The 15,614-nt window shown below is 43.2% G+C and overlaps 1 protein-coding gene across 1 annotated transcript; it reads right to left on the reverse strand.

Annotated features, from left to right (window-relative positions):
• Positions 1-282: 282 nt before the first annotated feature.
• On the reverse strand, positions 283-6,025 carry LOC144583267 (uncharacterized). The gene is made up of 2 exons (XM_078376741.1): positions 4,162-6,025; positions 283-1,100 (listed from the first exon to the last, which is right to left on the reverse strand). Exons 1-2 carry the CDS (start codon positions 5,557-5,559, stop codon positions 465-467), a joined length of 2,034 nt encoding a protein of 677 aa, XP_078232867.1. The 5' UTR covers positions 5,560-6,025; the 3' UTR covers positions 283-464.
• Between the last annotated feature and the right edge of the window lie 9,589 nt (positions 6,026-15,614).

Raw genomic sequence — 15,614 nt, forward strand, 5'->3', positions numbered from 1 at the left:
TCAAAAAATAAATGAAGGTCTCATGTTAATCTGTCACCAAGCTTTAAAGAACAGAAGTGGGAGGCACCAGAACTCACTAAGACTTCAGGTTCAGAGTACAGCCTGTTACTCTCTTGGGTGGTCTATGGAACTTGTACTCATTGTATGCCCTGGGAATCTGACTGGTGTTTAATTAGAGATACCATTGATTATTTCAGTGTGTAGCTGTGAGGGTCCGTTATTCTTCGCCTCCCCCTTCCCCAATAAAGCCTCAGACGCCTTTAAACCAAACAACTTGTCTTCTTTATTTAACTGTGGTAACGGGATAGAAACGTCAATTAGGTTGGGGATAAACTTCTCCTGTTGAAGTAACGGCTCATACAGGGGCACCCAATCTTCGTCAAACGGGTTACTGGACTTCGATGCCCATGGACCGGCCTGAACCTGGGAGGGTTCTTCGGGATCGAAGTCATCTCGCTCCATCGTCAATAATGGGGTCGTCTCCTCGAGCCCTGCATATCCCCAGGGTGAAGCTGCTGTTGTCCCGAGGGTTTCCCAGGGTCCGGATGATACCCCAGTCTCCTCAACTCCTCCAGATGCCATCGGGTCTTTTCCTCTCTTTCTCTCTCTACCCGTTTCTTTTCCTCAGCTAGCTTTCGCCTCCACTCACGGGTCTCTCTTTCTCCCCAGTAAGAGGGACGGACCCGAGCCTCATTCCTCCTTCTCTCCTCCGCTTCTTGCCTGGTCATACACACCTGTTCCCACTTGCCCGACCAGGGATCCTGGATTGAGACCCATTCCCATTCGCCTTCTTTCCCCGCCTGCCTCAGACTGACCTCTCCCTCAGCTCCCTCTTCTGGAACTTTCGTTCCCCTCCCTGCCCAGACTAGAGGAGTCTGGGTCGCTATGCTTAACCCTTTCATACCCTTTTCTAAATCAAAGGTATCCACTGCCTGGTGCAGCATCCGTGGTGGAAAAGGCTTGGGTGCGGTCTGGGTGCCCACGGAGGCTCTAGGGCGAGACGGCACTCCTAACATCACTTCACGACCCGGGGAACGGGTGACACACATCCCCCCCTCCAAGAGTGCCGTCCGCTCTTCCTCGCTGCGCGCCCACGGACCCTGCCGAGAAAAATAGTCGACATTAGTATGCTCTTTGCCTTTTCTATATCTTACTTGAAAAGAGAACGGTTGTAGAGCTAAATACCACCGAGTTAAGCGTGGGTTGGTCTCTTTCATTCGTTCCAACCACTGTAGAGGGGCATGGTCGGTGACCAGGTCAAAGGGAGCTCCTAGCAAATAGTATTTAAGACTATGTGTGGCCCACTTGATGGCCAAAGCTTCTCTTTCGATGACAGCATATCTTTGTTCTCGGGGTGACAGCTTACGACTCAAATATAACACCGGGTATTCTACCCCGTCTTTAACCTGTGATAAGACAGCCCCTATACCCCGATCTGATGCATCTGTAAAAAGGGTGAAGGGTATATCAAAATCAGGTGCAAACCTGACTGGTAACTCACAAATGATTTCTTTTAACGTCTCAAATGCTTTCTTTTGGGAAGGACCCCATATTACTTTTACCGGGGCTTTTTTCCTAGTTAAATCAGTTAGCGGCGCCGCTATAGAAGCAAAGTTAGGCACAAACTGGCGGTAATAACCTACTAAACCTAAAAATTGCTGGACTTCCTTCTTTGTCCTGGGTTGGTACCACTTGGATATTTTAGTCACTTTCTCCTCCTGGGGTTGGATTTCTCCTTGCCCGACTTTGTACCCCAGGTAATCTACTTTGGGCAGCCCAATTTTGCATTTCTTGGGATTAACCGTCAAACCTGCTTCGTGTAGCCTTTCCAGTACCCTCCTAAGGTGGGCTAGGTGTTCTTCCCAGGAGCTGCTAAAAATTATAATGTCGTCAATATATGCGGCTGCACAGTCTTGTAAGGGTTCCAACACCTGGTCCATTAATCGTTGGAACGTAGCAGCTGCCCCATGAAGCCCAAACGGCATCTTCTTGAACTGGAATAAACCCTTAGGGGTACAGAAAGCCGTTTTCTCCTTATCTTGGGGTCTCAAGGGGATCTGCCAATATCCCTTTGTTAAATCGATCGAACTGAGATATTTGCCCCCCCCTAGTTTATCTAGCAAGTCCCCTACTTTGGGCATAGGGTAAGCATCGAACCGGGATATGGCATTAACCTTCCTGAAGTCAATACAGAACCTAAGCGACCCATCAGGTTTTGGAACCATTACAGGGAAGCTTCTCCAAGGTCCGTTGGATGGTTCTATGACCCCCAGTTTAAGCATCTCATCAACTTCTTGGTTAATTACCCCAGTTATGTGTCTGGGCCAAGACCTTCCACTAACCCTTACAACATTGCCAGGGGGTGTTTCTATAGGGTGTTCCACCAACTGGGTGCACCCAGGTACTGAGGAGAATACTTGGGGAAAGTCTTCCTTCAACTGCCCTGCTTGTAATTTTTGCTCCTCTGACAAGAGGTCTCCTACCACTATATCCCCTCCGGAGGTCAAGTCTTCCCTTTCGGGGCCCAACTCGTCATCGACCTCGGTCCCAAACAACACTTCTCTGTCTATCCACTCTTTTAACAAATTTACGTGGAACACTTGAGTTTTCTTCTTCCTATCAGGGGTCTCTATTTCATAGTCCACTTCATTTAATTTTCTTAGTACTTTGTAAGGCCCGTGCCATTTAGCCAAGAACTTGGAAGTCTCTGTGGGTAGGAGCACTAGTACCTTTTGTTGGGGTTCGAATTTCCTAGGACGAACCTTTTTATTATAGTAACCCCTTTGTTTAATCTGCGTTTGCCCCAGGTTCTCTTTAGCCATCTCCCACGCCAATTGTAAACTATTCCTCATCTCAACTATCTGTTGGAGGGCCCCCTGGGAACGATCTTCCCCTTCTTCCCATTTCTCTCGTATTAAATCTAGTATCCCCCTGGGTCTTCGGCCATATAACAACTCAAAGGGGGAGAATCCCGTGGAAGCTTGGGGGGCCTCCCTAACCGCAAACATTAATGGGGCAAGGAAGGTATGCCACATCTTGGGTTTTTCCATTGATAATTTCCTGAGCATACCCTTCAAAGTCCGGTTAAATCTTTCGACTAGCCCATTGGCTTGAGGATGATAAACCGAGGTTCGTAAAGGCTTAACCCCCAATAGGTCCCACATCTGCTTGAAGGTCAGGCTCATAAAATTAGAGCCCTGATCTGTTAAGACCTCTTTTGGAAAACCCACCCGGGAGAACATTTCTAACAATTCTTTGGCTAAGACTTTAGCTGTAGTGGATCTCAGGGCCACTGCCTCCGGGTACCGAGTGGCATAATCAATGACAACCAGGATGTACTGATGCCCCCCCCGCTGACTTGGTTAGCGGACCTACAATATCCAAAGCAATTCTGTCAAATGGCCTATCTACCAGAGGCATAGGTATGAGCTCTGCCCCTGGTCCCGACTTGGGTTGAGTTATCTGGCACTTGGCACAGGACCTACAGAACTCTTCTACGTCGTGGGCCATCCTGGGCCACCAGAACCGCTGTTTCACTCTATCCAGAGTTTTTTGGGTGGCTAGGTGTCCTGCCACCGGTAAGTCATGAGCCCAATGCATTACCCAGAACTGCAGGCCCTCTGGGATTACCAGTTGGGATTCTTCATCGTTGCCAGCCTTGGTTACACGATACAGCAAACCTCCCCTCAATTCAAAGCCTTGCCCCCCTTCTGGGGTGGTCCCTTCAGTCATCGCTTGCTGCAAACAGCTGTTAAGTCCCGCATCATCTTGTTGGAGGCATCGTATCTGGTCTCTAGACAAATTCATCACTTCTAACTCCCTGGCCTCCGTTTCTTCCTGAGCCCAGCCTATTTCCCCGGGCTCCTTAGCCAAATTGCTCAGTCCAGGCCAGTCTCTCCCTAGTAGCATTTCTCGGGTCATACCGGGCACTATTCCCACTTCCATGTCCCTTTTAAGGCCATCTACCTCGACCTCTGCCATGGTAGTTGCATATTCTTTCACATCCCCATGGATACACCGGATTACAGTGATCTCAGGTAAAAGTTCTCCCTCTAGCTCCTTTACCAGCGTTTTGCTGCATCCTGTGTCCACTAAAGCCTTCTTAGGATGTCCATTTACTCTCGCTTCTACTACCCAACCCGGGTGATTCTCCTCACCCACCTTGGTCATCCCGGTGCAAGCCTCTGCCCACGCACACTCAGTCACTGGGCAATACTTCCGAATATGGCCGAACTGGCCGCAGCCGAAGCAAGCGGTCATCTTCTCCTTCCCTAGGTTCCAGGTCGCCGCTTGTTTGGAGGCTGCCGGGTCGCTTGTCACCGTTGGTCTTGGTACCCTCGTTCCGACTGGGTTTGCGTATTCAATGCGGTCGGGTCTATTCTTTTTGGCCCCCGTCTGCGCCGCTCCGCGAAAATCCGCCTGTTTGTTAGCGTCCGCCATTTTCTCCCTCAGTTTGGCTCCTTCTCCTTGTGGCGCACTTCTAGTTTGCCACGTGTCCTCTGCTTCTAAGTAATCTTCGAGCAGTGTCACAGCGCCCTCTAGGTTGGAGGGTTTGTTCTTGATGACCCAGTTCCTAGCTCCGCTGTTGAGCGTGGATATTAACTGTTCCATAATCACGATTTCTACGACCTGTTCTGCTGTCTTCCCCTTTGGTTGTATCCACCTCGTGGCGTTTACCCTCAACTTTTGCGCTAGTGTCCTGGGGTGTAACCCGGGCTTCAATTTTAGTCCCCGAAATTTCCTCCGGTAGGCCTCCTCGTTTAAGTTGAGGGTATTCAAAATGGCCGTCCTTACCACGTCGTAATCTCCCGCGTCTTCTGGGTCTAGGGTATCTACTATTTCTTGAGGTAACCCCGTGAGGTATGGGGTCAGTATTAGTGCCCACTGATCCTTTGGCCATTGCGCGGAGATGGCGATCCTCTCAAACGTGTGTAAGAACGCTGCCGGGTCATCCTGGGGACCCATTTTCTGTAACTTAACCGGGGGCCGTGTTGCTATGGGTTGTTTCAGTCCTATGCTCTCTGAAGGCTGATTTCCCTGAGGTGCTTTTAACTGTTCGATTATCATCCGCTGCTGATCTGCTAATTGTTTCAACAAGACCTCCTGCCCTTCTGTTATACGCTGCATCCATTTTTCTGCGTCTGTGGGTTGCGGGGGAGGCCCCACGTGCTGGGCGCCAGTATGTGAGGGTCCGTTATTCTTCGCCTCCCCCTTCCCCAATAAAGCCTCAGACGCCTTTAAACCAAACAACTTGTCTTCTTTATTTAACTGTGGTAACGGGATAGAAACGTCAATTAGGTTGGGGATAAACTTCTCCTGTTGAAGTAACGGCTCATACAGGGGCACCCAATCTTCGTCAAACGGGTTACTGGACTTCGATGCCCATGGACCGGCCTGAACCTGGGAGGGTTCTTCGGGATCGAAGTCATCTCGCTCCATCGTCAATAATGGGGTCGTCTCCTCGAGCCCTGCATATCCCCAGGGTGAAGCTGCTGTTGTCCCGAGGGTTTCCCAGGGTCCGGATGATACCCCAGTCTCCTCAACTCCTCCAGATGCCATCGGGTCTTTTCCTCTCTTTCTCTCTCTACCCGTTTCCTTTCCTCAGCTAGCTTTCGCCTCCACTCACGGGTCTCTCTTTCTCCCCAGTAAGAGGGACGGACCCGAGCCTCATTCCTCCTTCTCTCCTCCGCTTCTTGCCTGGTCATACACACCTGTTCCCACTTGCCCGACCAGGGATCCTGGATTGAGACCCATTCCCATTCGCCTTCTTTCCCCGCCTGCCTCAGACTGACCTCTCCCTCAGCTCCCTCTTCTGGAACTTTCCTTCCCCTCCCTGCCCAGACTAGAGGAGTCTGGGTCGCTATGCTTAACCCTTTCATACCCTTTTCTAAATCAAAGGTATCCACTGCCTGGTGCAGCATCCGTGGTGGAAAAGGCTTGGGTGCGGTCTGGGTGCCCACGGAGGCTCTAGGGCGAGACGGCACTCCTAACATCACTTCACGACCCGGGGAACGGGTGTCACAGTAGCTTGCACCAGTCAGCTTTTTGTTATTTTGCTTTTTGTATTCCCAGCTGCATTTTCTAATTGGTTTTCTGTAATTTTGCACAAATGGATCTTTTTTACAGTTTGGCTTTTCTCTACTCCCCTAATAAAATAAACATATATAATTCTCTCCACTGACTGTGTGATTTATGCTATATGTTTTTTTTAAGAATCTGGTACTAAATCCTGCCTATTTCTTGGGTCATGCTCTCAGGAGAGGGGCCTGGTATGTCTATCTGGCCATGATTTTTGGATTTTGTATGTCTTATTTTGCACTGTCCACAACTCTGAAGTGCCCAACCTGGTGAAAACCACCCTTGGCTTTGGATAATGGCTACCTGAAACTCTGAGGCAAAAGGTTCATCTGATTTCATGACTTAATTCCTGAGATTGTCTTAGTGAGGTCTGATAAAGGCCCGTATCTCCCTCTAGCCTGGGCTGGAAGATGGGGATAGAAGTTGTGATAAGATAGCTTGCATATTTGTTGTGGTTCTGGATAGAATCCTTTGGTTCTGCTGCCCTTGTTGATGATGCCAGCTCTGTGTGCTTCTTTGCCTCAGATGGTATTCATTCATTGGAAGGCAGAAGCAAGTGAACTTTGGTAGGAAAACCCATTGACAAGACTCACCACAAAAAAGGGCAACCTTCATTTTCCCAATTTTTAGGATTTGTTCATCAGTGCAACCCCAAGACTCAAGCAAAGAATCACACAGACAGTACACAATGTTGATGGCAACTCACTATCCAAAATCCAGGCCAGGTGGATGCCTCAAAAGCTGTTTAAAAAGTAAGCATCACGATTCAGTTCAGAAGTGAAGGTGAGTGGGTGGTTTGCCTGTCCAAACATTGGCATCATATTATCCCTGAAACCAAAAGTATAGCTGAGCAGTAGTTATAGTCATTTGATACTACCTAAGCTACCAAAACATGATCCTACAGAATCCTGTGATTCATAGTGTAATGAGAATATTAGCATTTTTGCTATGGTTTAAGCAAGGGGAGCACACAGAAAGCTTCTTAGTGAACACACTCTCAATATTTCACCAAACTTCAGATCTCAAGATTTTTACAGTAGAGCCAAGACACTTAAAGTGATATCAAACTGTGATAATTGTGCAGTGTAGATACACCTCTGACAATCTTTTACAAGCCCTAAGTCATAAGTGCAGAGTTATTTTGGGATCCCAACTCTCACATTCAATTTCACACATACATTTCAAGTATACTGTGTTGGTTTGTGCATTAATTAGCATGCATGGGTAAGATCTTTAATTGTACCAGAACCTCAAGGTAAATTTCACTAAATTAGGGACTCATTAACATTTTCATTAAGTAAAGTTATTTGTTCCCAAATTAAACCTTTCTCCTTTTATCGTTTCCCTCCCTACAGCTGCCCTGAAAATTTCTTTTTAATTTCAGCATATGTCCTATGAATATAACATTTTTTCAAAGAAAGTTTAGGTTCATTGTCTCTTATAGGGATGTGCTTCCCATATAAACTGTTGAACACCAGTTTAGACCAATGATATATTTCTAATCAGATAGATAACTGCCACTGAACCAGTGAAACTATTGGCTGTCTATGTTTTCTACTTTTGTTTTCTCTTCCTAGAAAACCTGTAATCACCCAAGTGTGCATCTAGTTTCAAAGAGTCTGCTTCACTGCCTACCCCAAATTAACATTGCACAGAAAACATACATTCTTCTATAATCCAAGTAATGGGGTCCATGGTCTGTAGTCCTCAGCCATCCATTTGGGGGTAACCCCACTCCAGCTTAGGCCATCACCCTTCCCAGTAAGAATACTTGTCTAAATGTGCTTGGACTAAAAGAAATGAGCCAGTTCTAGTATTATTTTATTTTGCATACCACTGAGGGTCAAGAGTCAACCAAAACGAGAGAGCGAGAGCTGAAAGAGAGAAGCAGGCCATACACCACAGGCATATCTAAAGCCAATAGTGTACCTCTAGTACCCCTTAATTCCCCAATATAATTCCATTTTTTAAAAAATCCCAAAGGCTTTTTCATTCACTTTTCATTTTGAAGAAAGACCCCTCCCTATCTCTAATAAGATCTGTGATGGCAAAAATATGGCACAATTGCTCTGTATACCCTTTACAGAGTGTGAGGGGGCCTTTTAAATTAAAAATATTGGAGAAGGCATAGAAGCAGTCCTCTATAATCTAGAAGAGAGCCTGCATGGCCTGCAGACCTCTGGAAGCCACTCACCTCCGCACTGGAGAAAGGAACATCAATGACTAAGCAAGAGGACAAATCACTTTATGGCTAGAGATAGCAAAGTGAGTGATGAAACCCAAAGGACTGGCCTGTATTTGTTTATTTGTTTGCAAGCAGGAAACATTAGAATTCCACACTTTTACAAATTATGCACTCACATTTGTACCTCAGTAGTTGGCTTGAGCTACATCTACAAGTCAGGCACCAACTTTGTGATGTATTCAACTTAACATGTTTTTGGTGGAGGGGAGTAATGAGTCCTTTTAATTTTTTAGTTTCATGCTTAAATGTGGTAATGTGGAAAATATCTGTGGATGATCCCTTGACCCAGACAAATGTCACCTTCAGAGGACAGTCAACAAAGCCATACCATATCAGAGGTCAGAGGCCGAAACAATCGAAATCAGGCAGGATGTGTGAGCAGGTTCCAGACTCTAAATACCTGGACATGTCATAGTCTAGTTGAGTTGTCACATAACTTCTTCTTCTTCTTCTTCTTCTTCTTCTTCTTCTTCTTCTTCTTCTTCTTGTTTCACCTGATACAAATTTCTAAGATCAGTCGTATAATAAGAACTAGATTAAATTGTTTGTGTTCATTCTGAGTATCCAAGCGACTTTCAATTTAACTTTGAAAACCCGAACTTTAATAGTCAAGCACCCCCCACATGGAATGTTTCGTATTATGAAATAGAAACAACACCAAAATACTATAAATTCAATGAAATAGTTCTCTTGACTTTAAGGTTCCAGTGAGTGCTTTTCTGACAGTTAAAGGTGGCATTTAATTTCTGTGCAGAGCTTAGGAGTCATTTAATTGTCAGACATACATTGCAGAAAATACAATTTCTTCTCTCTTTCAGGAAAAAAACCAATTGCAATAGTAAGTCAAACTCATGATGCGCTAAGACTTGAACTGTGTTCCCCTGGGTAATAACAGCAAAAACCACCTTGATTGAATTAGCGGGTATGAACTTTGCATGGCAGTAGAAGAGTATTTGACTTGAAGCATATGACGGAGTCTTCTGGATTGCTCTACTGATGCATGTCCCTTGAATCAGCCAGGCCTTTTTTTGGGAACACACCTGGTTTTATCCTGCTTTCTGCTTGTGATCCACTGAAATCAGAATATGAGTTTATAAATATGGTATTGACTTGAGCTTTGGATTTAGAGAATGTGGAACGGAAAAATAATATCCTGTCATTTTCTTTTTTATTATTATTCGTATCAGAAGTGCCACAGAACAATACAATGCAATATATTGTTAAATTCAGATAAATATGTCAGATGATTTTTGCCCACCAATAGTAGACAACATCAAGGGCATTCAGGGTAGTATACATTGCTTCCTAACTGGGTTCCACTTGTAATGAACAGTAGAAAATGTACTGTAAAAGGTGGTTATTACATTACATTACAGTTTGAGTATGCTTTGTTTACAAGAACCCGTTCTTTTCTACACAGAAAATGGTTTGTGCTGCTGCTTGATTTTGTGGAAATAACTTCTACTGTCTCATGGGAGATGTCTCTTGGAAAGGGTCAAGGAAACTACTTATGAGTTCTTGAAGCACAATAATCCATAAAATGGAAAAGATATGTGGCAGCCCTCTGGTTTTGTCCCACATTCTGAATGTCAGAGATGCCATTTAAAGAAATGTACACGGAGACCTTTTCTTGCATTCAATATAGATGGATTCTGAATATGCTCAGAGACAGCAACATCATCTACCCACTCATACCCAAAGACTTGCAGAGAGCCTCGACATTTACAGTTTCATGCAGGAGGCCTTCTATAGATGTTGAATGAATGTGCAGATGTTTGGGTGAATGTTAGGGCAAACAGTTTTGATCTTTTACATGTGTTTGCTACCTGTGGATGTAAATTGCTTGAAAACAAGCAAATCATAGTTCTTATACATTAATGTGCATACATCATACATGGTTGGGCCATAATATTCTACTGTTTGAAGAGGAGAGATAGTGTTGTCTCCCCTTCCCAGATATAGAAGTCACCTGGGCTAGTAGCTGAATCATAGTTAATACAACAGTGAAGATAATATCCTCTATTATATTTAAGGAATCTAGTTAGATTAAGGGCTCTGATAGCAAGCTGTGTGTCTCTGTCTTCCAACAGAAAGGAATGGCTAGAGTCTCGAGAGGAACAACATCCCATTGTTTATTACCTGAGACAACCTCTGCACTTGACCTAATGTATCTCTGGCTCCAGTCTCTAAATGGATTGCATGAAACAGTCCCTAAAGAACACTGGAAACAAGATTTTCCAGTTACTGCCAGTCTTGAACAGAAGCCAATGATTCTTATAGGAGAAGCTTACCGCCTATGTGAACAAAGAAGGGCTCCTCAGCATGGAGCATTTATTCTGCCAGCATGTGCACACACACAGGGAAAGAGGAGAGAGAGAAAAAAAACTTTTGACTGCTTGGTGACATAGGAACACAGAATTTATCAAGATTTGGGTCCACAAATTTCTGTAAAGTGCCATTTCTCTTCTGAAGAAATCAGCATCATTTGCGGTAGAATTGTGAAGTTATACAAAAAGTATGAGTTAAAATATTTGAAGAAATTAGAATTGTTGGAAGACAACATCGAAATGGTTCCAAAAACAGCATTGTTACTGATGATAGAAAATTGTGATGTGAATAATACAAAAAAAGAAAGAAAAGAAATGGTAATGAACTTGATAACCACAGCTTGATTGCTTATAGCGAACAAATGGGAAGCAGAATTGGGATTTTCAGCTTCGCGAGTGGTACAATGAAGTATGGAATATAGCAGCTAATGATAAACTGACTTCAGAAATTAAGTCTGAAAAAGGAGAACTAAAGATTAATAAATCTAAGGAATAATGGGAAGAATTTATAAAAGTTGTATTGTATAAAGATAAAGGGGGAAAAACTGGCAATGAATACAGTATATGTAAAGGATTTGGTGGTTGAATAAAAGAGAAGGAATATTATGATCATAAGTAAAAGTATGTAAGATATAATGGTCCCTTCAGGGAGGGGTGTATTAATATTTTGTGTTTATGTAATACGTAAGTTTTATGTGTTAGTATTATATGTATTTTGGTTTATATTTTAAAAAAACAGAATCTGACACCCAGCAGAATGCAATTCTTTGAATTCTAAACATGTGAGAGTATTGGTTATACTGTAATCCATTGTATTGGCCAAAATCCTGTTGCATAGTAATTCTGGTAGAAAGGAAATGGTGTAACCTGCAGCAGCAAAATGCCTTTAATTCTCATTGTGGGCCAATCATTGCTCATGTCAGGAATCCAAGGAGGGACTCATTATTTAATGGGAGTTGGATTCACTGTGTGAGAAATGCTCACACCCTTGTTACTTAATACAGAACCCAGACAACCACGAATTCAAGCCGCTCTCCTTTATTAAAAAGCACTTTTGCAAAAGTGGGTGTCCTAACTAGGTAGGCCCACCAATCTATATAGATAGCTAGATATTTATTCGCTATTCCTGGCCTCATGGTCCCTCCCTTGTTTCCCCATTGGTAGGTACTCCAAGGTGTACAGCCTATCTGGTATGCCTAAACCAATCATGTGAAGTCCCACCCCTGTTTACATCTCCCATTCCCCACATTAACTAGACCCCAGACTCCTATTTATTTTTCTCCTTATTTGTTACATGTTCCCCTTAACGTTCTTATAGTCATTCTTACTGATCCATGTGGTTTTCTCATTATTAGCTAGGCTTAATAGCTCAATCTTCTTGTCAGTACAAGTACCCTAACCCTAACCCTAACCCTAACCCTTATTTGTACTTTCCTCTTAAAATTTCTCAAGACTTCCCTAAATTCCTTATTCTGGCTAAAACAACAACAAAGAATATATTCTGATTATTTTATCATGACCATTTACTCCATCACCCTGTCCTTGCAGAGACTTGCAAAAGCAGCATTTATCCACTTCCTTTTCTCTCAACTGTGAGTTACATTTCTTTTCTGCCAGCATAATTGCACAACAGGATTTTGGGCACTGTCTCCATATAGACATGTGGTAAAGTCACTTTCAAAAAATGTAACGCAATACCACATTTTAGGATTTTTCTGATTAGATTGTTTCAACAACACAAAAAGCAAGTAGAACAGAACAGAAAAAAGAAAAAGGGGGAGAAAGGGAAAAAGATAAAAAAGAAAGTTAGTCTGCCTGAATGTGCACATACTTCTTCTTTCAGAAGAAGAAGTGGATTATAACCCGTAGAAGCTCCCACTGAAATGTATTTCTTAGATTTTAAGGTACCACTTTCAGGTCAGAGATTCTGACCCCAGAATGTACCGCTAAGAGACTTGTAGAGCATTATAGACCTCGAGGGAAAAATCAGAAGGCCGTGTTTCTCACAGTTGGCATTTATCCCAATTAGAGATTAGCTCCAGAATGAAACCAGAAAATTGTTGACAATCGTATCAAAGTTAATGTGAGTATCATGGAATACAGTATGACTTTTCACTGTTGCAATAATTCCTGGCAATGTCAGCATGTCTAATTCTACAAGCTTTATTTCCTAATTGTTTCTATGTCCCATAAAGACAAAAATACTTCATAGTTGTAAAAATATAAAAAACTTTCAGCTATGTCAAAACTGTAGCTACTAAATATACATGAACACTAAACTTAAACTGCAATCAAATACAATCCAAGATACCATAAATTTCTTCTAAGTGTCAAAAACTATAATGAGAATGTTTCAATTACATTCTAAAAAAAAGCACACTGAAACAGCAAAAGGCAGAAAATACTTCTCCAACACACCAAAGTTCTTGAAAGAGTAACTTTCTTAGCCTCTAAGAATATTAGGAACACACAAAATAATTCACCAAGCCACACTAGTTTGAACCTATGGAAGAAAATCCATTTTAATTGTGCTGCTGACTTTTGGAAATGAAACATGCTGCTACTGCATGATTGTTGTTCTTTGATATCTAATGCCCTGAGTGGCATGGACTTGCAATGATGGTGTGAATGTCTGTATGTGTGTCTTATCTCCCTATATTTATAATTCAGTTGTTTACACCCACCTGCCCCATCTGTAAACAATATTTTTTCTTCAGGGGCCTGGATATTCAGAGAACATGAACTCCAAGAAAAAAAGGGAAGCTAAATTGTTGTTGCACCTACTATAATTCCAAAATTTCACAACCTAATATCTTGCACAATGCCACAATAACAATATAATTTTTATGACTAAAAATTGTCCAGAGCTTGGAGTAAAAAAGGGCTGTAGCATTGAAGGTCTGGAATCACAGAAACCTAGAAGGCTAGAATATTGTAAATATAGATAGTACAGACCATAAAACCTGCAAACACCATCTCTGAATTTACAAATTGTAACAAAACAAATTCAGCTTTCAGGATGTTATGGTACAATGACCTTGTTTGTCTGGAGAACTAGCTCCTTGTTTTAAAAGGACTTTAGTAAACTGTAATTCAATCCTCAATTTTAAAAACACTATCATTTTCAGGGCTGTTTTTTTTCTACACCTCCCTTAATTATTTTAACACTGAACAGAAATTTCAAACCTTAACATTACAATGCTTTAGTTTTCAGTTTTGTTTCCATGTGTTGATCAACATTCCATCTTCAAGAAGGTGCTAGTATCAAATAATTTAGGCAGTTTAAACACTGCCATTTGATATTTGCTTCATTTAAAGAATTGTTTTTTAAAGACTTTTTTTTCATCTTTATGGTCAGTTTGCTAGAGCAAGTGAAAGAGCCACATTATTTTTTTAAACCAGTATTGTGCCAAATTATACAGATATCAGTGAAAATATCATGCCCCATTCCTTCCCATCAGGACACCTAATAATGGGCCCAAGTTGCAGGAAGAAAAATTTCAGCTGAGTACTGTATCAAGAAAACTTCCTAACTATTAGATCGGTACAGCAATGGAACCAATTACCTTGGGTGGTGGTAAGCAGGTACGCTGGAGGTACCCAAAAGAAAATTAGACATCCATCTGTCAGATATACAGTATATCACAGAAGTGAATACACCCCCTCACATTTCATAAATATTTTAGTATATCTTTTCATGTGACAACACTGAAGAAATGGTACTTGGCTACAATGTAAAACAGTGAGTGTACAGCTTGTAGAACAGTGTAAGTGTGCTGTCCCCAGCACACAGCCATCAATGTCTAAACTGCTGACAACAAAAGTGAGTACACCCCCTAAGTGACAATGTCCAAATTGGGCACAAAGTGTCAATGTTTTGTGCGGCCATCATTATTTTCCAGCAGTGCCTTAACCCTCTTGGGCATAGAGCTCAACAGAGCTTCACAGGTTGCCAATGGAGTCCTCTTCCACTCCTCCATGATGACATCTGTTGGATGTTAGAGACTTTGTTCACCTCCACCTTCCGTTTTAGGATGCCCCACAGATGCTCAATAGAGTTGAGGTGTGGAGACATGCTTGGCCAGTCCATCGCCTTTACCCTCAGCTTCTTTAGCAAGGCAGTGGTCATTTTGGAGGTGTGTTTGGGGTCGTTATCATGTTGGAATACTGCCTTGTGCCCCAGTCTCCGAAGGGAGGGGGATCATATTCTGCTTCAGTAAGTCACAGTACATGTTGGCATTCATGGTTCCCTCAATGAACTGTAGCTCCCCAGTGCTGGCAGCCCCAGACAATGACACTCCCACCACCATGCTTGACTATAGGCACAACACACTTGACTTTGTACTCCTCACCTGGTTGCTGCCACACATGCTTGACAGCATTTGAACCAAATAAGTTTATCTTGGTCTCATCGGACCACAGGACATGGTTTCAGAAATCCATGTTCTTCGTCTGCTTGTCTGCAGCAAACCGTATGCGGGCTTTCTTGTGTATCATCTTTAGAAGAGGCTTCCTTCTTGGATGACAGCCCTGGAGACCAATTTGATGCAGTGTGCGGCATACGGTCTGAGCACTGACAAGCTGACCCCTCACCCCTTCAACCTCTCCAGCAATGCTGGCAGTACTCATATGTCTATTTCCCAAAGCCAACCTCTGGATATGACACTGAGCATGGGCACTCACCTTCTTTGGTCAACCATGGAGAGGCCTGTTCTGAGTGGAACCTGCCCTGTTAAACTGCTGCATGGTCTTGGCCACCGTGCTGCAGCTCAGTTTCAGGGGTTTGCAATCTTCTTATAACCTAGGCCATCTTTATGTAGAACAACAATTGGTTTTTTTTCAGATCCTCAGGGAGTTCATTACCATGAGGTGCCATATGGAAATTCCAGTGACAGTCTGAGAGAGTGAGAGCGATAACACCTGCTCCCCCTTCATACCTGAGACTTGTGACACTAACGGGTCTC

This window comes from Pogona vitticeps, chromosome 5 (assembly GCF_051106095.1).
Source record: "Pogona vitticeps strain Pit_001003342236 chromosome 5, PviZW2.1, whole genome shotgun sequence".
NCBI classification, from domain to species: domain Eukaryota; kingdom Metazoa; phylum Chordata; class Lepidosauria; order Squamata; family Agamidae; genus Pogona; species Pogona vitticeps.